Source organism: Phytophthora ramorum (assembly GCF_020800215.1).
Source record: "Phytophthora ramorum isolate Pr-102 chromosome Unknown Phyram_PR-102_s0017, whole genome shotgun sequence".
NCBI lineage: Eukaryota > Oomycota > Peronosporomycetes > Peronosporales > Peronosporaceae > Phytophthora > Phytophthora ramorum.
Window position 1 is genome coordinate 240,057 of NW_027150663.1, and position 23,069 is coordinate 263,125.

At 59.5% G+C, this 23,069-nt stretch overlaps 7 protein-coding genes across 7 annotated transcripts; 2 read left to right on the forward strand and 5 right to left on the reverse strand.

The window, feature by feature from the left end:
- Positions 1-6: 6 nt before the first annotated feature.
- On the reverse strand, positions 7-1,207 carry KRP23_13213 (Inositol-tetrakisphosphate 1-kinase; the record flags this gene model as incomplete). Its single annotated transcript, XM_067883895.1, has 3 exons — positions 7-429; positions 500-579; positions 667-1,207. 3 exons carry the CDS (start codon positions 1,205-1,207, stop codon positions 7-9), a joined length of 1,044 nt encoding a protein of 347 aa, XP_067738532.1.
- Positions 1,208-1,398: 191 nt separating this feature from the next.
- KRP23_13214 (EF-hand domain-containing family member C2) lies at positions 1,399-2,994 on the reverse strand (the record flags this gene model as incomplete). Its single annotated transcript, XM_067883896.1, has 1 exon — positions 1,399-2,994. One exon carries the CDS (start codon positions 2,992-2,994, stop codon positions 1,399-1,401), a length of 1,596 nt encoding a protein of 531 aa, XP_067738533.1.
- A 280-nt stretch (positions 2,995-3,274) lies between these two features.
- Positions 3,275-6,653, reverse strand: KRP23_13215 (Integrator complex subunit 8; the record flags this gene model as incomplete). The annotated part of the gene is made up of 6 exons (XM_067883897.1): positions 3,275-3,413; positions 3,489-3,547; positions 3,639-3,785; positions 3,874-3,986; positions 4,062-6,423; positions 6,486-6,653. 6 exons carry the CDS (start codon positions 6,651-6,653, stop codon positions 3,275-3,277), a joined length of 2,988 nt encoding a protein of 995 aa, XP_067738534.1.
- A 970-nt stretch (positions 6,654-7,623) lies between these two features.
- KRP23_13216 (uncharacterized protein) lies at positions 7,624-9,480 on the reverse strand (the record flags this gene model as incomplete). The annotated part of the gene is made up of 1 exon (XM_067883899.1): positions 7,624-9,480. One exon carries the CDS (start codon positions 9,478-9,480, stop codon positions 7,624-7,626), a length of 1,857 nt encoding a protein of 618 aa, XP_067738535.1.
- Positions 9,481-9,749: 269 nt separating this feature from the next.
- Positions 9,750-9,974, forward strand: KRP23_13217 (uncharacterized protein; the record flags this gene model as incomplete). The annotated part of the gene is made up of 1 exon (XM_067883900.1): positions 9,750-9,974. The coding sequence occupies one exon, from the start codon at positions 9,750-9,752 to the stop codon at positions 9,972-9,974; it is 225 nt and encodes a 74-aa protein (XP_067738536.1).
- Positions 9,975-10,685: 711 nt separating this feature from the next.
- On the forward strand, positions 10,686-19,312 carry KRP23_13218 (uncharacterized protein; the record flags this gene model as incomplete). The annotated part of the gene is made up of 2 exons (XM_067883901.1): positions 10,686-16,980; positions 17,040-19,312. 2 exons carry the CDS (start codon positions 10,686-10,688, stop codon positions 19,310-19,312), a joined length of 8,568 nt encoding a protein of 2,855 aa, XP_067738537.1.
- A 1,393-nt stretch (positions 19,313-20,705) lies between these two features.
- On the reverse strand, positions 20,706-21,007 carry KRP23_13219 (uncharacterized protein; the record flags this gene model as incomplete). The annotated part of the gene is made up of 2 exons (XM_067883902.1): positions 20,706-20,761; positions 20,821-21,007. 2 exons carry the CDS (start codon positions 21,005-21,007, stop codon positions 20,706-20,708), a joined length of 243 nt encoding a protein of 80 aa, XP_067738538.1.
- Between the last annotated feature and the right edge of the window lie 2,062 nt (positions 21,008-23,069).

Below are 23,069 nucleotides of genomic sequence, written 5' to 3' on the forward strand. Positions count from 1 at the left end.
TTTACGCTACTGGCGGCCGCAGAGCTGCTTCATGTGCTTCCTGAGGATGGTGCTCAGATCATCCAGCTCCCTGTACGACGGGAAATAGTTCACGTCAATCACGTAAAGGTCATGCGCGCCGTCGTCCGCCACAATGACATCGAAGCCAAACAGCGTCAGCTTGAGCTCCTCCCGAAGGCGCTCACCGATTGCGCGCACCGCTGCGAAAATCTCCTCCTGCGTCCAACCGTTGACAACCTCATCTTGCGAAGTCCCGTCGTCGGCGTGTGGGTGGAAGTCCTTGCTAGTTGGGTAGTTCTCCTGGGTGTTGAAGTGCACGTGATGGGCAGTTCCAGCCACGAGGTTCGGCAACGAGCGGCGCTCGGCCACGTTGATGATGCCGCCCAGCACGTAGCCCTTGAAGAGGCGGCTCGAGTGGTTGATGAACTCCTGCAGCGTCAGCAATAATAAAACATAAGTCAGGAGGCATCCCAACAGCAGAGCCAGCAGCCTGTCGAACCTGATACAGCGCCGGGTACTCGACGTAGTGCAAGTCTTCACGCTTGGTGATGACGCTCATCATGTGCGAGCGGTCCGTCGCTACAACAGCAGCAGCAGCATAATAACAGCATAACCTCCATGAGTCCTCCTACCCAGCCGCTCTTCACCCACCAACCACAAACTCACCGCAGGCCTCCACCGACTTGCAAATCAGCGGAAGCTTCGTGCGTCCAGCGTCCAGTTCCTTCAGCAGCTTCTGGAACTGCGCAGGGCTCTCCACCACGTGGAAATTGGGCACCTTGAAGGGCTGCAGCTGCGTCGTTTCCGTCTGCAGCGTCTGCAGCATCCGACAGGCCGCGTGGCGGTCCGTGAGCAGCCGTACGCTCTCGACGGGGTCCACCACGCGCATCGATGGGTTCTGGCGCACAAACTCCTGCACTAACTGCACGCGGTTGTCTGCATCTGCGTCCCCTAGATCCGCGAACACCATGTCGTGTGCCAGCTTGTGCAGAAGCGCGTCCAGCGGCCCGTAGCGCCCGGCCAAGCGAACGGCTGCCGCCTGCAGGTCGGCGGATGTTACGGAGGCCCCCGTGGGCGTCGCGGCCTCCAAGTCGATCAGCACGAAGCGCACGCCGTCGACTTCCAGGTCTAGCACTTCCTGCAGCCGAGCGAGCTTCTTGGCCGGAAAAATCACGCCCACCACTAGCGGTGTCGTGGCGTGTGACATATTGTGATTCATGAAGGAATGAGAATGAGTTTGAAGACACGTCAATAAGTAGCCATTTGTCGGTTGCGATAGACACGTTAACACGACAGACTATATTTTGACTTAAGTACGCTTAAACCAAGTTGAAGGTGAACCATTGCGGACCACTTCATTATCGAGATATCGAGATGCTATTGGTATCACTAGTCAGGCTACGAGGCGAGGAACTTGTTGGTGTACTCGTCGGCGTCGAGCAGCTGGAAGCGGTGCGAGCTGAGCACGAGCTCGGCGCCGACCACGAAGTGCTCGAGGATGTAGCGCACGCCCTCTGGGCTCTTGTACGCGCCGCGCTCGAGGAACTTGCCGTTCACAATGCCCGAGTTGCGCAGCTCCGGCTCGTAGATGGCCATGGTGTCGTCCGTGAGGAAATACGTGACGATGAAGCGGCGCTGCTGCTGCTCCTTGCGGCTCGAGATGAGCCGCGCGCGGAAGCGCAGCAGCATGCGGTCGAACTCGGCCATCTTCTTGAAATCCTTGCGCGGCGGCTTGGGGCACAGCGAGTGACACGACCCCAACGAGTCCTCCTCCGTGCCGTACCCATTGTACGGGGCCGGCTCGGGTTTGGGGAACACGGGCTTCTCCACTTTCGTGGGCACCGCGGGCTCCAGCACGCGGCCCCAGGCCATCTGGTAGTAGTCGCGCGTGTATCTGTCCGCATCCACCAGACGCATGACGCGCCCGAACACGTTGAGCACAGCACCGACATACAAATCTGTCTCGCCGTAGTAGCTGTCTGCACTGGTGGGCTCTTCGACGCCGCGGTCTTGCTCGTCTGTCAAGTTCTGCTGCCAGTCCTTGAGGAGTCGGCCGCGACGCAGCAGCAGCGGGAACGGATCGCGACCGTTGTTTGGGCGCGCTACTTCCTTGAACTCCATCGTGTCATCTTCGAGGAAGTAGTCGAGCGTGTACGACATGAGGTCGCCGTAGAGCTGGTCGCGCACGTCGTACTCGCAGTGGAAGCACAGCACCTTGCGGTTGTTGGCCAGGAACTTCCGCTTCTTCTCAGACTGCAGGCGCGAACGGATGGAGTTGCCCAATGACGCCTCCATGTAGGTCTTGAGCGGATACCGCTGCTTGCCGTAAAAGTGGTCGTGGTCTCCGCCACACATGCGCGTGATTTGGTCGCGAGTTATCGTGTACTCGTCTTTAGGCAGCGGGAGCGGGGTACCCACGTCACCTCCTTTCTGCGCGTAGTACTCCCTCGTGAACTCGTCGCAGTCATACAGCTTGAAGCTTCGCCCGAAGATATGCATGTCAAAGCCCAGATGAAGATCTGCAGACGTGTAAAGCTCGCCGTCTGGGCGTCGCAGCTTGCATCGCTTGAGGAAAGTACCCTGCGGGATGCCGCTGTTGGCCACCCGAGGCTCAATGATTTCAAAGGTTTCATCGTGCAGGTAGAGCAGGATGGTGTTCTTGCGCAGCCGTACAACTTCGAGATTGCTCTCATCCACGCCTTCGATGTAAAAGGTCTGGAAGCGCAGCACCTTCAGTACGTTCTGGGGCGCGAACTTGCTCTCCTCTGGATGCTCGCTTGCCATCTTGCCGATATCGCTGGCAGTTGTTTCAAACCGTTCGGGGTCACTAAGGTCCAGCCGCGTCGTCAGCAAACTCATCTGGTTCAACGTGCTGTCAAGACGCAATGTCTCCTCGACGAGCTTGAAGCGCTGTGGCTTCAGGTGCGAGCGCAGTCGCGGCTCATAGTTGGACGCCCCGAGCAGTGTGTTCCTGGGCGTCGTCGTTGACGCCATCCTTGCCGCTGCTTGTGACTGCTGGAGAACCTGGTGTTTTCAGCTTGTGGTGCACGTCGAGGCCAAGCATGGCAGCGCTCGGCGCTATTCATAGTCGAATGCTCGCAGCGACGACTGCGCTGACGCAAAAATAGTTGTCGTCGCTCGCTGCCGCAGTTCCTGTCTTCACATACACATCGCGCCCAAGATAAACCTGCTCAGCACTCCACGGAAGGACACCACAATAAGTCATTTTCAGGATCCGACTTGAGCGCACAGCTCGAATGGCCATGCATTTCTCTTAGTTGTCGAGATAAATTCGGCACAAGTCCCGGAAGTAGCAGCGAACAATGCGCTGCTTCGCATCTTTCACGACTGGTGAGGGGTTTGAGCTGTTCAACTCGGGAGACTGGATCAGGTTTGTCAGCAGCGTAACATGTCTGAATAACAACACCATAACAGTTAAGATATCAATCCACCTCATAGCATACCCTTCCAATAGCACTTGAGCCTACCTATCGTTTAGGTATGTCGGACTGGAGTGCAGATCCACAAGCAGCTCTAGGAATGGCAGCTACAATAAACAAGTTGCATCAAAGAGAACACACCCTTCAGTTCCACACATATCAACCCACAACACAAACATTGATGCTGACAAAACCTACCTCCCAAAAGTACTGGAAGAATGCGTCGTCGTGGGACGCAGGGGACAGACGCAAAATACGGAGACCGTACTTAAACTCTTCCGGCATAAAGCACTGGTAGAGCACAGCAGCTGCAACGTGCGCACCAACCTTCACTAGGCATTGACTCTGTCAAGTACGCAGAAGAAAGTCAGCATTATGAGGCACCACCGAGCATACACTTTCACGATCGCACGGCAGGAAGAGAGTCACGTACCAAACGGACAAGCGAGCTCTGATCTATGATATCCACCACGGATACCATGTCTGAAAAGAAATTTGTTGCTAGCGAGGCTGCCACCAAATAGCCCTCGAGAGCGGCGCGCGGATCTGACAAAAAATATCATAACAGTTGCAACATGTAAGTCAAGCGTACAGTCCAAAGTTGATCTCAGTTAGACTCACCAGAGGCCGAAGACAAGCGTTGCTTCGATAGAGGATTCAGCAACATGTCAGCCTTAGCACAGTGCCACCTTGGCTCACGGTCGCAACGATGCACCAAACTCTCGAGAGCTCTAGAATGTAACCCCACCAAATCGGCTTGGAAGTTTTTCGAAAATGGCACCGTAGTGAACTGGGTATCTGTACTTCCAGAGCTGGCAGTATCGCCAGCTCCCGAGTCGGGAGTTGTAGGCGGTGTATCACGCGCAAACGCCTCTAAGAAGGCGAGGTCTCCGTATGGAGTGAGATCAAACGAAACACGGTAGTCGCAGGCATTACGCATGTACGCGCGGTGTAACAGCCCCGCTGAAACGCACACCAGCGTCTCCACTAGCCACAGGGGAAGTCCCATCAGCACCTTCTTGGGCTTCTCCTCGATCTGTTTTGCGTCCACAGCAGCTTCCACCGAGGCTTCATGGATTGCGTTCACTAACTCACGCCACTTCAGCAAAATATCTGCCACAAGTTTGTTGCTTGCCGTTATGGAAAACTCAATCTTCTCGGAAACTGAAGATACGTCGCCACCAGCGTACGAGTTCTTCGCTTTCAACGCACCTGCTGAAAGCGGAGAGGTCGCTAATGACGCCAAATATTGTGTTAACGCTCCGCACGCCACCACAAACTCCAATTCGCAACGCAATTGCGAAGATGCAGGTATCACAGCCTTGCACTGCGACAGCATTTCCCAGCAGTTGTTGGCCGATAAAAATGTGATCAAATTACTCGAAAGCACGTCGTCACGTCCGGTTTGATCACTTATTTCCATAGCTGCATCGTGATCGCTCTTGGACACCCCAACCAATTCCTTCTGGAGTGCTGCAACAAACTCATCCTTCGCCTTTGCGCTCGCAAAAGCGAATGTACTGCCCACGTCCGCCGTCAAGCGAAAATGCTCCCTCTGCTTAGCTACCGCGCTACTGAGTTGCGCTTCTACACTCACCAGACTGTCAATGCTCTCCGCAAAAGGCACAGCGAGAACATCTTCGGTCGCACGGAGGTCATCGCAGCGACGTAGAAGTTCCGGTACGCCAGGTATACCCGCGATACAGGGGAAGTGTCGAAGAATCTGCACCAAGAGGATCTCAATTCGCGACTTTGCATTGCTATCCGGAGCATTTGCGAGTGCAAAGCCACTTAGCGCCAGCATAAACCGCGCTAGCATTGAAAAGCATTTCTTTGCGTCGCTACCGTCGCGTGGTTCTCGTGCTACCGAGTGGAATATCTCGTCTTGAAGGAGACGGCTGCACACGCACGTGCAGGTCTCCAGAGAAGTGGCCTCCTCTTGACTGCCTTCAAGAAGAAGGGCCATTACAGCGTTCTCCAGCACAATGCGTTTGTAGAAGAACCGAATCGTAGGAGCCGCGATGTGCGGATCATCCTCCATGGCGTTATTGCTACTGGATCGCAATAGACGAAGGCCCTGCTGCTCCAGCGCTGCTCGATAACCCGGCGGCAGCCGCGTCAGCTCCGAGGCAATGATATCGCATTCTAGGAGCTCAATCACTTTGTCCCAGTCTCGAGCCTCCCACGCCATTTCAATCTGCAGCTTTGGCGTCTTCAGCACCGCAGGGCCCTCGTTCACAGACTGCACTTCAAGCACCGCTTCACACGCAGCAAGGTATCCTTCCAGCTGCGCGCAGTCCTCTGCAGGTAATTTGGCATTCCCTCCTTCCTCCATGCTTTCGTCTCCACTTTCTCCATCCTCCACCAGCTCCGAGGCTCGACTAAAGCAACTGTAAGCTTTCTCAAAGCCGTTGAAGCTGAAAAAGTACACACCCAGGTCGTAGTACGTCTCCACTTGAGTCTGCGCCGTGAGTTTCTGCTTGTCGTCGTTCATGAGGATCGTCTGGATATTCTGCGCGATCTGTAGGTGGCTCGCCATGAGGTCGCCCAGCGCCATTTGGTACGTGGACGAGATCTCCTCGCCCTCGCCGCGCGTGCTGCACGTCAGGTAGCCGTTCTGCGACTGGTGCACGAGCGCGCGCAGCGTCCACCGGTTGTGCAGCACGTGGGCCTCGTAGGGCTGCAGAGACACGTCCCGCGTGAACTCATTGTGGCTGCTGCTCGGCTGCTCGGCGAAATCTACGATGCCGTCCAGCAGCAGCCGCTGGAAGTGCAAAGGCAGTGCCTGCTCGATGGCCGAGAGCGGAAGTTGCATCTGCAGCGCCACTTGGGCCGCCACCAGCAGTAGCGCGCTGTAGCGTTTGTTGCGCACGTTGCCCTCGTCAGCCACAAGCTGCGCCTGATCCAGGAACTCGCGCACGAGCTCAATGGCCGACGTGGCGCTGTGCATGTCGCGCTTCTTTTGCTGGCGGAGCGTTGCGAGCTACACATACAGAGTGAAGGTCAAGTTGCAGCGAGGGGGGGCGAAATGGCAGACAGACGTACGTGCTTCTGGAGCGCCTCTGGGTGCAGTAAGAACTCGAACCAGGCGTAGGAAGGCGCGGCTGGAGGGATATCCACCACGGGCTGCTGGAACAGAGAGCGGTACACACCGTCGTCCTCCTCCTGCGGCGCGGGCGTGCCCGGCCGCGGCGACCCGGGCATGAGCGGCATGGTCGGTGCGCTTGATCTCACTCAACGCAAAACGTACTTGCTTTCACTATGCCTCTGATTGTTGGAATTTCGGATAAAGTCGGAAAATATTATTTTCCCGTACGTGTACAACACAAAGGGTCAATAGGCAACCCGGAGGCGCCGCCCGGGGGGAGTACGCAGGTCGATAACAAAGAAAGAGTAAGTCGAGAGTTGTACATGGTTTATAGGCATCCGAGACTGGTGGAAGTAAAATAGATGAATTGATAAAGTAGGATGCACTACGCAGTTAAATGACACGCTGGTTCCTTAGAACTCCAAGTCGTGGAGAACTGGACGCTTGTCCCTTGGTATAGCTGAAGGCCGGTGAAGTATTTGAATGTAACGACGTCTCCTTCTTCAGGGCTGTTCGTTTCCCCATCCCATTCTTCTCAGATGCGAACATTGGCCAAGTCACGACCAGTGACCGCTTTGGATTCTTCGTATAATACATGTAGGTGCCCTTGTAGAGCTAAGCATACACAAAACAGTAAATCCTGACGCAAGATATCTGGTGGGCGGGGTTGATGCAGTGCTCACCCCGAGTGCAATCGGGGTAACCGCACAAAATAAAAATAAAAAACAAGTTGCGCATCTACATGTAAGCTTGATGGTTTGGCTCAAGCCATAGATAGATGGTCTTGTTGAGAGAGGTCTCTTTCAAGTAAGATAAAAGAGAAGTCCTGCTTTGGTACCCGGTTTTGATAAGTTACAGTGCTGCGCCACCAAGCGCAGGTCTTTCGACCTGCGAAATTCCACTAATAAGAAGCGGGGCTGGACTTTGTGAGTCATGCCTATCAGTTCATACTGGCCCGCGGTGTGAGCAGACAATGCAATAGGCAACCACACTCATTTGCAAATGCTACGTTGATTAGGTGGCTTTATCTAAACCTATTGACAGAACATCAACACACATACTTATCAAAACTGCAACTAAGGGGTCTTTCGGCTCTTACTGATAGAAGCGCGGTGCTCCCCGTGACTGCCCATGGCCCGAGGAGTATCCTGATGACCCGGAAGGTGTTGCCGCGTACCGTTGGCCAGACGAGTGGCCAGACGCATATGCAGGCGTGGATGCGTATCGGTCAGAGTACTCAGACGAGTACCCGGATGAATATCCTGCTGACTCCGGTCCTCGTGAGGGTGCAAATCCTGCGCCCGAAGCAATGAACCTGCCGCCGTCGTTGTGGTGTTCGCGCACATCGTACGTCAAGAAGATGGGAGTCTGGTCCGAGCTCGAACCAGCAATCTGCTCCTCCATCTCGTAGCTTTGCTGCGAGTGCATGATGCTCTCACGATGAGTGAAGCCGGACCAGCGCTTCAGCACCACTACGAACATGGCGACGTAGCGCGCGAAGAACAGGAAAAACACAATCGCGTTGAAGATCACGAAGCCCTGCGCCACAATACCACGCCAGTGGATACTCAGCTCGCTGGACGTAACGAACGCGAAGCTGCACAGCAAGTTGGCAATCGCCACGACACGCAGACCAACCACCACGCCCAGTACCCAGCGAGCCGCAAACGGGCGGATGATGAGCGCTACGACGACGAACAGCAGATGCGTGATCATCGTCGCCACCAACTGCGTTGGCACACCCGACACAGCACCAGTGAGCACACCAAGTAGAATCTGGAAACCCACCGTCACCACGAAGAAATAACGGAACGCCATCTTGGAGTCACCGTAGAGTGTGCCCCACACTGAGAAATGCTTGAAACGGAAAGCATCGTTGATTGGGATGGCTCGCACGCTCACGAACGCATAGCAAAGCCCACCGACCACTACAGCCCACAAGGAAAACAGTGCCACAGCCAGACCGACGCCAACTCGGTAACGCAACTCCATGACCAATTCGTACGATGACATGGCCACAAGTGGGTACACGCAAATCATCCAAACGGCGATACCCAGTCCCACCACGCACATGGCAAAACTGTTGCGCAGCGACGTTGGCCAGAACGCCGACCACGTATCTGCAGACATGCGGTGGCGATAGAACGCAAAGGCCGCTGCAATGGCAAACAACACAATCACAATGGCTACCACGGCTAGGAAGAACCAGAATGCAGTCAAGAGTGCCTCGTCCTCATCGATGCCAATACGATCCGAGAACGCCACGATGCCAGTCAAAATGACCAGCTGCAACCTGCGCGAGGCTTCAGAGACAGCGGTGGTGGTCACCGAAGACATGTGCAGATTTGCGAACGAGAATGAGTCCGCAAAGTCCAACACGATCTGAGGTGCCTTCGTCAGCTCCAGCATTGAAATGGAGTTCACATGCTGGATGTAGCCCACCATAACAACCAGTTCCCAAACATTTGGGGTAAGCCAGCCCATGCTCGCTCGGCCACTTGCTCCATCCTGGTTGCTCACTTCGGATGCTCCACCCAGCCAAGGTGGACGCTGAAGGGCCAGAAGGTGGAAGAACACCAACAGCACTGTGGACACGATACCGAGTGCGTAGCTCGCATAGAGCAGCGCATTCTGCACCTCCTGCGCCGAAGAAGACAGTGAGATCGAGGCTCCAGGAGGCATATTCGAGCGGTTTCCACCGCCAACGATGACACTGTTGAACGACCCACTGCCGTCAAGAAGGTCGCCGCGGTTGAACTTCTCGAACGTCGTAATCGTGCTTCCGTCTGAGTACACAATTGTAGAGCCCGTGTCGCCCAGCAGAACCATGTCGTTATCATCAATCGTGTTCTTGTCAGCGCGATCGCTACTGCCGGAGTCGGCATGCTTTGTGACCGCCTCTGCTGCCGAGTTGTCGATACCAGACGTGTCCGCAGGGATCACTGTTCCCATTGAATCAGATGAAGCGGGGGACGGAGGCATTGTCATAGTTGTCCCTGATGAGGGGGTCCTAGTCACGGGTGCCGGACTAGGCGTCGTTGATCCGGATGAGGAGGAGTCGGATGAAGACTGCGCCGTTTGTGCAATATCATTGCCAGCTTCCGAAGCTTGAGTCGTGTCCGTCGATACTGTAGGAGTTCTAGTCACAGGTGCGGGGCTGGGTGTGTTTTCATCCGAAGCCGACGTTTGCTCAGAAGACGGGCTATCTGTACCAGTCTCAGATGAGTCTGATGATCCTGATGAAGCCGCTGCACTGGCGCTCGAAGAAGAAGAGCTCGGCGCGGACGTCGGAGCTGTCGTTGTCTTCGGTGCACTTGTCACGGGTGGGGGGCTCCACGTCGTATCGTCTGAACCTGTCGACGCTGAAGCTTTCGTGGTCGATCCAGACGAAGATGACACATCGGAGCTCGTACTCGATCCAGATGGAGGAGGGGTTGTCGGCGTAGTTGTCGGGGCCTCTGTCTGCGGAGTACTTGTCACTGGAGGAGGACTAGATGTGGTGTCCTGCGAGGGTGTCCCAGAGGGCTCGGATGACTGCGACGCACTCGGTGAATCAGAAAACCCTGTAGACGAGGAAGAGCCATCAGACCCAGAAGATTCGGATGGCGCTGGACTGGTCGTCGTGGGATTACTAGGCACGGGGGGAGGGCTCCACGGAGTTGACTCTGGGGTAGGCTCTGGGGTAGGAGCGGAGGTCGTTGGCACCGGGGTCGACGTTTTTGGCACTGGGGTGGCAGTGCTCGGCACTGGCGCTGGGGTGACAGTAGTCGACTCTGGCGCTGGGGTGACAGTAGTCGGCTCTGGCGCTGGGGTGGCAGTACTCGGCACTGGCGCTGGGGTGACAGGGACTTCCGTTGGTAACAGGTTATCACTAGATCCAGACGTCGGAGCGTCTGTCGTCGGGGGCTCCGTTCGAGGAATCGATGGCAACAGGTTACCACTTGACCCAGACGTAGATGTCGATATCGACGAAGGCGCATCAGTCGCAGGCACTTCCGTCGTCGGAGCCTCCGTTGGAGGAGTCCATGTCGTAGGAGACTCCGTCGTAGGTGCTTCCGTCGTGGGGGCCTCCGTCGGCGCGTTCGTCCACACAGGAGCGTCCGTGCCAGAGCCGCTACTGGATTGCGTGCTCGGGCCAGTTGCCGAACCCGAAGACGATGCCGACGTCGTCGGAGCTTGCGTCCACGTCGTCGACGAACCCGTGCTCGACCCAGTGCTCGACCCAGAGGTCGACGTCGTGGGGGCCTCCGTCGGCGCGTTCGTCCACACAGGAGCGTCCGTGCCAGAGCCACTACTGGATTGCGTGCTCGGGCCAGTTGCCGAACCCGAAGACGATGCCGACGTCGTCGGAGCTTGCGTCCACGTCGTCGACGAACCCGTGCTCGACCCAGTGCTCGACCCAGAGGTCGACGTCGTGGGGGCCTCCGTCGGCGCGTTCGTCCACACAGGAGCGTCCGTGCCAGAGCCACTACTGGATTGCGTGCTCGGGCCAGTTGCCGAACCCGAAGACGATGCCGACGTCGTCGGAGCTTGCGTCCACGTCGTCGACGAACCCGTGCTCGACCCAGTGCTCGACCCAGAGGTCGACGTCGTGGGGGCCTCCGTCGGCGCGTTCGTCCACACAGGAGCGTCCGTGCCAGAGCCACTACTGGATTGCGTGCTCGGGCCAGTTGCCGAACCCGAAGACGATGCCGACGTCGTCGGAGCTTGCGTCCACGTCGTCGACGAACCCGTGCTCGACCCAGTGCTCGACCCAGAGGTCGACGTCGTGGGGGCCTCCGTCGGCGCGTTCGTCCACACAGGAGCGTCCGTGCCAGAGCCACTACTGGATTGCGTGCTCGGGCCAGTTGCCGAACCCGAAGACGATGCCGACGTCGTCGGAGCTTGCGTCCACGTCGTCGACGAACCCGTGCTCGACCCAGTGCTCGACCCAGAGGTCGACGTCGTGGGGGCCTCCGTCGGCGCGTTCGTCCACACAGGAGCGTCCGTGCCAGAGCCACTACTGGATTGCGTGCTCGGGCCAGTTGCCGAACCCGAAGACGATGCCGACGTCGTCGGAGCTTGCGTCCACGTCGTCGACGAACCCGTGCTCGACCCAGTGCTCGACCCAGAGGTCGACGTCGTGGGGGCCTCCGTCGGCGCGTTCGTCCACACAGGAGCGTCCGTGCCAGAGCCACTACTGGATTGCGTGCTCGGGCCAGTTGCCGAACCCGAAGACGATGCCGACGTCGTCGGAGCTTGCGTCCACGTCGTCGACGAACCCGTGCTCGACCCAGTGCTCGACCCAGAGGTCGACGTCGTGGGGGCCTCCGTCGGCGCGTTCGTCCACACAGGAGCGTCCGTGCCAGAGCCACTACTGGATTGCGTGCTCGGGCCAGTTGCCGAACCCGAAGACGATGCCGACGTCGTCGGAGCTTGCGTCCACGTCGTCGACGAACCCGTGCTCGACCCAGTGCTCGACCCAGAGGTCGACGTCGTGGGGGCCTCCGTCGGCGCGTTCGTCCACACAGGAGCGTCCGTGCCAGAGCCACTACTGGATTGCGTGCTCGGGCCAGTTGCCGAACCCGAAGACGATGCCGACGTCGTCGGAGCTTGCGTCCACGTCGTCGACGAACCCGTGCTCGACCCAGTGCTCGACCCAGAGGTCGACGTCGTGGGGGCCTCCGTCGGCGCGTTCGTCCACACAGGAGCGTCCGTGCCAGAGCCACTACTGGATTGCGTGCTCGGGCCAGTTGCCGAACCCGAAGACGATGCCGACGTCGTCGGAGCTTGCGTCCACGTCGTCGACGAACCCGTGCTCGACCCAGTGCTCGACCCAGAGGTCGACGTCGTGGGGGCCTCCGTCGGCGCGTTCGTCCACACAGGAGCGTCCGTGCCAGAGCCACTACTGGATTGCGTGCTCGGGCCAGTTGCCGAACCCGAAGACGATGCCGACGTCGTCGGAGCTTGCGTCCACGTCGTCGACGAACCCGTGCTCGACCCAGTGCTCGACCCAGAGGTCGACGTCGTGGGGGCCTCCGTCGGCGCGTTCGTCCACACAGGAGCGTCCGTGCCAGAGCCACTACTGGATTGCGTGCTCGGGCCAGTTGCCGAACCCGAAGACGATGCCGACGTCGTCGGAGCTTGCGTCCACGTCGTCGACGAACCCGTGCTCGACCCAGTGCTCGACCCAGAGGTCGACGTCGTGGGGGCCTCCGTCGGCGCGTTCGTCCACACAGGAGCGTCCGTGCCAGAGCCACTACTGGATTGCGTGCTCGGGCCAGTTGCCGAACCCGAAGACGATGCCGACGTCGTCGGAGCTTGCGTCCACGTCGTCGACGAACCCGTGCTCGACCCAGTGCTCGACCCAGAGGTCGACGTCGTGGGGGCCTCCGTCGGCGCGTTCGTCCACACAGGAGCGTCCGTGCCAGAGCCACTACTGGATTGCGTGCTCGGGCCAGTTGCCGAACCCGAAGACGATGCCGACGTCGTCGGAGCTTGCGTCCACGTCGTCGACGAACCCGTGCTCGACCCAGTGCTCGACCCAGAGGTCGACGTCGTGGGGGCCTCCGTCGGCGCGTTCGTCCACACAGGAGCGTCCGTGCCAGAGCCACTACTGGATTGCGTGCTCGGGCCAGTTGCCGAACCCGAAGACGATGCCGACGTCGTCGGAGCTTGCGTCCACGTCGTCGACGAACCCGTGCTCGACCCAGTGCTCGACCCAGAGGTCGACGTCGTGGGGGCCTCCGTCGGCGCGTTCGTCCACACAGGAGCGTCCGTGCCAGAGCCACTACTGGATTGCGTGCTCGGGCCAGTTGCCGAACCCGAAGACGATGCCGACGTCGTCGGAGCTTGCGTCCACGTCGTCGACGAACCCGTGCTCGACCCAGTGCTCGACCCAGAGGTCGACGTCGTGGGGGCCTCCGTCGGCGCGTTCGTCCACACAGGAGCGTCCGTGCCAGAGCCACTACTGGATTGCGTGCTCGGGCCAGTTGCCGAACCCGAAGACGATGCCGACGTCGTCGGAGCTTGCGTCCACGTCGTCGACGAACCCGTGCTCGACCCAGTGCTCGACCCAGAGGTCGACGTCGTGGGGGCCTCCGTCGGCGCGTTCGTCCACACAGGAGCGTCCGTGCCAGAGCCACTACTGGATTGCGTGCTCGGGCCAGTTGCCGAACCCGAAGACGATGCCGACGTCGTCGGAGCTTGCGTCCACGTCGTCGACGAACCCGTGCTCGACCCAGTGCTCGACCCAGAGGTCGACGTCGTGGGGGCCTCCGTCGGCGCGTTCGTCCACACAGGAGCGTCCGTGCCAGAGCCACTACTGGATTGCGTGCTCGGGCCAGTTGCCGAACCCGAAGACGATGCCGACGTCGTCGGAGCTTGCGTCCACGTCGTCGACGAACCCGTGCTCGACCCAGTGCTCGACCCAGAGGTCGACGTCGTGGGGGCCTCCGTCGGCGCGTTCGTCCACACAGGAGCGTCCGTGCCAGAGCCACTACTGGATTGCGTGCTCGGGCCAGTTGCCGAACCCGAAGACGATGCCGACGTCGTCGGAGCTTGCGTCCACGTCGTCGACGAACCCGTGCTCGACCCAGTGCTCGACCCAGAGGTCGACGTCGTGGGGGCCTCCGTCGGCGCGTTCGTCCACACAGGAGCGTCCGTGCCAGAGCCACTACTGGATTGCGTGCTCGGGCCAGTTGCCGAACCCGAAGACGATGCCGACGTCGTCGGAGCTTGCGTCCACGTCGTCGACGAACCCGTGCTCGACCCAGTGCTCGACCCAGAGGTCGACGTCGTGGGGGCCTCCGTCGGCGCGTTCGTCCACACAGGAGCGTCCGTGCCAGAGCCACTACTGGATTGCGTGCTCGGGCCAGTTGCCGAACCCGAAGACGATGCCGACGTCGTCGGAGCTTGCGTCCACGTCGTCGACGAACCCGTGCTCGACCCAGTGCTCGACCCAGAGGTCGACGTCGTGGGGGCCTCCGTCGGCGCGTTCGTCCACACAGGAGCGTCCGTGCCAGAGCCACTACTGGATTGCGTGCTCGGGCCAGTTGCCGAACCCGAAGACGATGCCGACGTCGTCGGAGCTTGCGTCCACGTCGTCGACGAACCCGTGCTCGACCCAGTGCTCGACCCAGAGGTCGACGTCGTGGGGGCCTCCGTCGGCGCGTTCGTCCACACAGGAGCGTCCGTGCCAGAGCCACTACTGGATTGCGTGCTCGGGCCAGTTGCCGAACCCGAAGACGATGCCGACGTCGTCGGAGCTTGCGTCCACGTCGTCGACGAACCCGTGCTCGACCCAGTGCTCGACCCAGAGGTCGACGTCGTGGGGGCCTCCGTCGGCGCGTTCGTCCACACAGGAGCGTCCGTGCCAGAGCCACTACTGGATTGCGTGCTCGGGCCAGTTGCCGAACCCGAAGACGATGCCGACGTCGTCGGAGCTTGCGTCCACGTCGTCGACGAACCCGTGCTCGACCCAGTGCTCGACCCAGAGGTCGACGTCGTGGGGGCCTCCGTCGGCGCGTTCGTCCACACAGGAGCGTCCGTGCCAGAGCCACTACTGGATTGCGTGCTCGGGCCAGTTGCCGAACCCGAAGACGATGCCGACGTCGTCGGAGCTTGCGTCCACGTCGTCGACGAACCCGTGCTCGACCCAGTGCTCGACCCAGAGGTCGACGTCGTGGGGGCCTCCGTCGGCGCGTTCGTCCACACAGGAGCGTCCGTGCCAGAGCCACTACTGGATTGCGTGCTCGGGCCAGTTGCCGAACCCGAAGACGATGCCGACGTCGTCGGAGCTTGCGTCCACGTCGTCGACGAACCCGTGCTCGACCCAGTGCTCGACCCAGAGGTCGACGTCGTGGGGGCCTCCGTCGGCGCGTTCGTCCACACAGGAGCGTCCGTGCCAGAGCCACTACTGGATTGCGTGCTCGGGCCAGTTGCCGAACCCGAAGACGATGCCGACGTCGTCGGAGCTTGCGTCCACGTCGTCGACGAACCCGTGCTCGACCCAGTGCTCGACCCAGAGGTCGACGTCGTGGGGGCCTCCGTCGGCGCGTTCGTCCACACAGGAGCGTCCGTGCCAGAGCCACTACTGGATTGCGTGCTCGGGCCAGTTGCCGAACCCGAAGACGATGCCGACGTCGTCGGAGCTTGCGTCCACGTCGTCGACGAACCCGTGCTCGACCCAGTGCTCGACCCAGAGGTCGACGTCGTGGGGGCCTCCGTCGGCGCGTTCGTCCACACAGGAGCGTCCGTGCCAGAGCCACTACTGGATTGCGTGCTCGGGCCAGTTGCCGAACCCGAAGACGATGCCGACGTCGTCGGAGCTTGCGTCCACGTCGTCGACGAACCCGTGCTCGACCCAGTGCTCGACCCAGAGGTCGACGTCGTGGGGGCCTCCGTCGGCGCGTTCGTCCACACAGGAGCGTCCGTGCCAGAGCCACTACTGGATTGCGTGCTCGGGCCAGTTGCCGAACCCGAAGACGATGCCGACGTCGTCGGAGCTTGCGTCCACGTCGTCGACGAACCCGTGCTCGACCCAGTGCTCGACCCAGAGGTCGACGTCGTGGGGGCCTCCGTCGGCGCGTTCGTCCACACAGGAGCGTCCGTGCCAGAGCCACTACTGGATTGCGTGCTCGGGCCAGTTGCCGAACCCGAAGACGATGCCGACGTCGTCGGAGCTTGCGTCCACGTCGTCGACGAACCCGTGCTCGACCCAGTGCTCGACCCAGAGGTCGACGTCGTGGGGGCCTCCGTCGGCGCGTTCGTCCACACAGGAGCGTCCGTGCCAGAGCCACTACTGGATTGCGTGCTCGGGCCAGTTACCGAACCCGAAGACGATGCCGACGTCGTCGGAGCTTGCGTCCACGTCGTCGACGAACCCGTGCTCGACCCAGTGCTCGACCCAGAGGTCGACGTCGTGGGGGCCTCCGTCGGCGCGTTCGTCCACACAGGAGCGTCCGTGCCAGAGCCACTACTGGATTGCGTGCTCGGGCCAGTTGCCGAACCCGAAGACGATGCCGACGTCGTCGGAGCTTGCGTCCACGTCGTCGACGAACCCGTGCTCGACCCAGTGCTCGACCCAGAGGTCGACGTCGTGGGGGCCTCCGTCGGCGCGTTCGTCCACACAGGAGCGTCCGTGCCAGAGCCACTACTGGATTGCGTGCTCGGGCCAGTTGCCGAACCCGAAGACGATGCCGACGTCGTCGGAGCTTGCGTCCACGTCGTCGACGAACCCGTGCTCGACCCAGTGCTCGACCCAGAGGTCGACGTCGTGGGGGCCTCCGTCGGCGCGTTCGTCCACACAGGAGCGTCCGTGCCAGAGCCACTACTGGATTGCGTGCTCGGGCCAGTTGCCGAACCCGAAGACGATGCCGACGTCGTCGGAGCTTGCGTCCACGTCGTCGACGAACCCGTGCTCGACCCAGTGCTCGACCCAGAGGTCGACGTCGTGGGGGCCTCCGTCGGCGCGTTCGTCCACACAGGAGCGTCCGTGCCAGAGCCACTACTGGATTGCGTGCTTGGGCCAGTGGTAGAGCCGGAAGAAGAACTCGATAAAGACTCAAGTGGCGATAGAGTTCGAGTTGTAGTTGACGACTCCGATTCTGATGCTGACCCTGGGAATCGCGTCGATGGAGTCACAGTCCACGGCTCTTGCGTCGTAGAGCTGGATCCTGAAGACGTGCCAGAAGCCGACGCCGACGACGGAGCCTCAGTCCACGGCGCCTGGGTTGTAGAGGTCGGAGCCCGCGTAGTAGAGCTCGGCGTGCTGCTAGAGCTCGATCCTGAAGACGTGCCAGAAGCCGACGCCGACGACGGAGCCTCAGTCCACGGCGCCTGGGTTGTAGAGGTCGGAGCCCGCGTAGTAGAGCTCGGCGTGCTGCTAGAGCTCGATCCTGAAGACGTGCCAGAAGCCGACGCCGACGACGGAGCCTCAGTCCACGGCGCCTGGGTTGTAGAGGTCGGAGCCCGCGTAGTAGAGCTCGGCGTGCTGCTAGAGCTCGATCCTGAAGACGTGCCAGAAGCCGACGCCGACGACGGAGCCTCAGTCCACGGCGCCTGGGTTGTAGAGGTCGGAGCCCGCGTAGTAGAGCTCGGCGTGCTGCTAGAGCTCGATCCTGAAGACGTGCCAGAAGCCGACGCCGACGACGGAGCCTCAGTCCACGGCGCCTGGGTTGTAGAGGTCGGAGCCCGCGTAGTAGAGCTCGGCGTGCTGCTAGAGCTCGATCCTGAAGACGTGCCAGAAGCCGACGCCGACGACGGAGCCTCAGTCCACGGCGCCTGGGTTGTAGAGGTCGGAGCCCGCGTAGTAGAGCTCGGCGTGCTGCTAGAGCTCGATCCTGAAGACGTGCCAGAAGCCGACGCCGACGACGGAGCCTCAGTCCACGGCGCCTGGGTTGTAGAGGTCGGAGCCCGCGTAGTAGAGCTCGGCGTGCTGCTAGAGCTCGATCCTGAAGACGTGCCAGAAGCCGACGCCGACGACGGAGCCTCAGTCCACGGCGCCTGGGTTGTAGAGGTCGGAGCCCGCGTAGTAGAGCTCGGCGTGCTGCTAGAGCTCGATCCTGAAGACGTGCCAGAAGCCGACGCCGACGACGGAGCCTCAGTCCACGGCGCCTGGGTTGTAGAGGTCGGAGCCCGCGTAGTAGAGCTCGGCGTGCTGCTAGAGCTCGATCCTGAAGACGTGCCAGAAGCCGACGCCGACGACGGAGCCTCAGTCCACGGCGCCTGGGTTGTAGAGGTCGGAGCCCGCGTAGTAGAGCTCGGCGTGCTGCTAGAGCTCGATCCTGAAGACGTGCCAGAAGCCGACGCCGACGACGGAGCCTCAGTCCACGGCGCCTGGGTTGTAGAGGTCGGAGCCCGCGTAGTAGAGCTCGGCGTGCTGCTAGAGCTCGATCCTGAAGACGTGCCAGAAGCCGACGCCGACGACGGAGCCTCAGTCCACGGCGCCTGGGTTGTAGAGGTCGGAGCCCGCGTAGTAGAGCTCGGCGTGCTGCTAGAGCTCGATCCTGAAGACGTGCCAGAAGCCGACGCCGACGACGGAGCCTCAGTCCACGGCGCCTGGGTTGTAGAGGTCGGAGCCCGCGTAGTAGAGCTCGGCGTGCTGCTAGAGCTCGATCCTGAAGACGTGCCAGAAGCCGACGCCGACGACGGAGCCTCAGTCCACGGCGCCTGGGTTGTAGAGGTCGGAGCCCGCGTAGTAGAGCTCGGCGTGCTGCTAGAGCTCGATCCTGAAGACGTGCCAGAAGCCGACGCCGACGACGGAGCCTCAGTCCACGGCGCCTGGGTTGTAGAGGTCGGAGCCCGCGTAGTAGAGCTCGGCGTGCTGCTAGAGCTCGATCCTGAAGACGTGCCAGAAGCCGACGCCGACGACGGAGCCTCAGTCCACGGCGCCTGGGTTGTAGAGGTCGGAGCCCGCGTAGTAGAGCTCGGCGTGCTGCTAGAGCTCGATCCTGAAGACGTGCCAGAAGCCGACGCCGACGACGGAGCCTCAGTCCACGGCGCCTGGGTTGTAGAGGTCGGAGCCCGCGTAGTAGAGCTCGGCGTGCTGCTAGAGCTCGATCCTGAAGACGTGCCAGAAGCCGACGCCGACGACGGAGCCTCAGTCCACGGCGCCTGGGTTGTAGAGGTCGGAGCCCGCGTAGTAGAGCTCGGCGTGCTGCTAGAGCTCGATCCTGAAGACGTGCCAGAAGCCGACGCCGACGACGGAGCCTCAGTCCACGGCGCCTGGGTTGTAGAGGTCGGAGCCCGCGTAGTAGAGCTCGGCGTGCTGCTAGAGCTCGATCCTGCATTCGAAACTGTCTGAGGTGTCGGCGTTGGTGTTGTTGGTGTCCCTGTATCTGATGCACTTGCGCTACTACTTGCGCTACTCGAAGTCGGAGGCTGTGTTGTCCCTGAACTCTCGCTGCTGTCTCCTGTTGTGGAGCTGCTCCGACTCGTCGGCGCATTTGGTACCGGTGTCCACTCGGGGGAATCGGTCTCCGTCGAGCTGTTTGTCGTGGCTGCTGACGAGCTAGAAGAACTGGAGCCTGAGCCTGAGCCTGAACTGCTACCGGAGCTGCTGGCGCTCTCCTCGAGGTGTCTGGCATCTGCGACCTGCAGAGCCGTCGCAAGTCCCGCCGTGCAGGCCGCGACGGAGAGCGTGACGACCACCAGGAGGCCGGACGCGAGCGCTCGTCTCCTGGACCGACACCGCCGTCTCCGTTCCATGCTGCGGAATAAGTTAGTGCCTAGACTGCTAGTAAATATCCTTCGCACGCGGCCTGTTGTCCGGCCGCGCGCTTTTCGCTTGTGCGCGCGAACGACAGGAAGTTCCTATCGCGCCGACCACCGGTGGCGCTACGCTGACGCGAGATGACTGACAGGCGCCAACAAGGGGGGAATGCACGGCTTTCGCGGTGCAGTGAGGTGTCGGAAGCCGCGCGGATAGCGACGGACTGGCCTTTGTGGTTGCAACCATCGCTCGCACCGCCTCTACAGGCGGCTGTTGCGCGAGACTTTCACGTCTACCGCAGTTGTCAAAGGTTGGAGAAATTCATCACGGCTGTTTGCCATATTCGGGTCCCCCATCTATGCGAGTTTCTGAGATTGCAATGGTATAGCACCAACTTTTGACGCTTGCTGCTGACTCGTTTTCGTTTGGGAGCGATGGTGGGATGGGGAATGCAAGAACCGGAGCCATACAAACTGCAGGCTGTTCTGCGAGAAGTAACCGGTGGCGAAAAACGATCGCCTCCGCCACCGACACCTCGCACGACGATGTGTCCCGCTCGACGATCGCCGTTAGAGTGTTGACTGGAGCTCTCTGACATGGGGAAGGCCTTTTGCTTTTCTCCAACTCTTTCACTGTTTGGCGGAAAACGCACCAGTGCTCAAAGGCAACTGCTATTCATGCAGTCGGTTCTTAGTTATCCATCAGCAGTTTACAACGTGGAGAAAGTGTCTGTTGCATGGTGAAACGATCCAGGGTGGACTTTCCTCTCCGACGGACCAACGTGACGTGCAATCAGGTTCACTTGTCTTGGCGGGGATACAGTGTACATGTACTCCGCAATGAGACTCATGAGACTATCCGATAGTGCGACCTGGGAAGCAAGAAAGGAAAACGCTATTACGGTACATTCTTTATATGCTATGGATATGGAAGGCAGAAATCCAAAACATTTTGGCAAAAAAGAGCTCCGTGAGGCTCCGTTCTGTCAATCGTACTTGCGAGCCAGCCGAACGGCGAAGTCGGGAACGACATCAGCATTGACTGCATCGCAGACAGCGAGTCATCGTTTGAGCGTACCACCCACGCGCTGATGTGCGCACCGGTACTGAAGGCGATACGCTGGCGGACGGACCAAACCAGGATCACGATCGAGTTAATGCCGCTGTACTCCTGAGCCACGAAGGTGCGCGCTGTGGCCGACATCGTATTCGAGTTCAGGAACACGAACGCCAAGCCGAAGTTCAGGATCTTGAACAGCCCCAGCAAATACGTGATGTGAAGCACCATTTGGTCCGAGCATACACGCACAATGTGCTGCGCCCAAAAGGATACCCGTAGAGATCCGCACCACCACGTCGATCACGATGAACATAGGGCTGCTTTCCGTTACCAAGGCACTGTAGGGGTGATAGAGCAGTTCATTTTGAGATACGATCCGAGGCTTGACGCCCCCTGCGAAACGAGGCTCCGAGAGACTGGCCCCATGAGGTGACGGCTTATAATCGAATGTGAGGGCCCTTCATTTCATGTTGCCAAATGTGTCGTACTATAATAGTAAGCATGAAATGCAGAAGGCGTCTCGACGCGAGATGGTTGTCGCTATTGCCAGCCGTGGCGAATGGCGCGTGAAGTAAGGCCTTAGCTGATAGTAGTTGACTTAGTAGCTGGAGTGAATGGCCTGGCCGTCCTTTTCTCGATTGAGTTATTACTGCACACGGGTCGCTCTTTGAATTACTGTGCTGTGAGGCATGCGCGGGACCTGATCGTGCTGTGATTGGGGCCCTTGGTGGCGAGTCTTAGCCCCGAATTGAGACTGAAGTCGCGAAATTGATGCGTGTTTGCACTTGGGCGTCTTGGGACTGCTTGTAAGATACTTGTGTCGTATTGGCTGATGGCCATTATTCTGTTGACTGCGGGTGTTCACCGAGTTGTTCATGCAACGATACATATTCTTGATCTGCATTGTGAAGGTTGTTGCTGGCAAAGGTTTGAGCTGAACGGTAGTGACTCTGACTATCCGCTACTGGGGAGATGAAACCTGGAAGATGCTGGTGTCCGACGTAGGTTATGTTTGAGCCTCACGTAAGCTCATAATTGGAGTTGAAGGCTGGAAACAGGGATCATAGGCTGGTCGACAATTCGCTGTGGCGGATGAGGTTGTGCTGACGCGGGAGTGCGGAAATCGCGCTGAGACGTTCTGTAATCTCTCTACGCGCCACAGGTTCCTGCCTGGCTGTTATTCTTGTGGTTGCTGGAGCGACGATTGTGCCCGTTGCTGTTTGCGATTGACTGGTGTTGTTGACAGCTATAGTGTCAGCATAGGCTTGAGCTGGGTAGCTACTGAATCGGACAGTGTACTGCTGTCGATGTTTGTCTGTCATAGTGCAGTCTTCACAGATGCCGGCTCGGGTGATAACTTACCGACTTTACGCGGAGGTGCCGTGTCTGATTTTGATAATGAGCTGCGTCGTCTTCAGGATGCCGTAGTCTTGGCGGGCAATGAACTTGTGAGAGAGAGGTTCAGTCGGACTATTTACAAGTTAGTTATGTGCAAGATCGCTGATAGGCCCTGAGCCAGGATAGGTGTTGTCGGTAACTGATCGGGATGGTTCCCGAAATGCCTGGCCTTCCGTAGATGCCCATTGGTGGTCGTAGCTGGTATCTTCCGTGGAAAGCGATGGAGATCTGGGTGGGCTTGAAATACCGCACCTTCCTTATTCAACCGAGCAGTCCATCGATCGTGCTCTCCGTCCGATTCTGTTTGAAGGGTCGGGTGTTCACCGAGGAAATACCAGTGGAGACCACCTGCTGCTTGACGTAGCTGTTCTGTCCCTGTCAAATTCCTGTTTTCATCTCGACTGGTGCCTGTTATTTTCCCTGGTGTTACGACTCGCCAGTCGTAGTTGTGTGGGGGATGCCGTATGTGGCGCGATGGCGTCGCCGTCAATTCCTCCCCAATAGGGATTGTTGGGCCTGCTAACAGAATGACTGTTGCCCACCTTCGTAATTTTGCGTCCGTGTGTTGCTTGCTATCTGTTCGGGGTGATAGAACAAATTCGTCTGGCCCGGTTCGCTGAGGTCGCTATGGCGCAATCTTCTATACTGTCGTACTTGGAGCTAGTCAACATCAAATCGCGGATCCAAGATTCTAACTCCATCGAGACTTCTCCCAGAACGATGTGATTTCTGCTGGATGTCCGTCTTGGTGGTGTGCCTTGATTGGGAAGGGGTTGCGGTAGGATAACACCCATTCGTCTTCCTCCCACCAGCTACTTACTCCCTCAAGACGGGTTTCATAGTGTTCTTGAACCCAATTTGGTTCCGGCTTCTTGGTGGGCTTCAGTGGGCC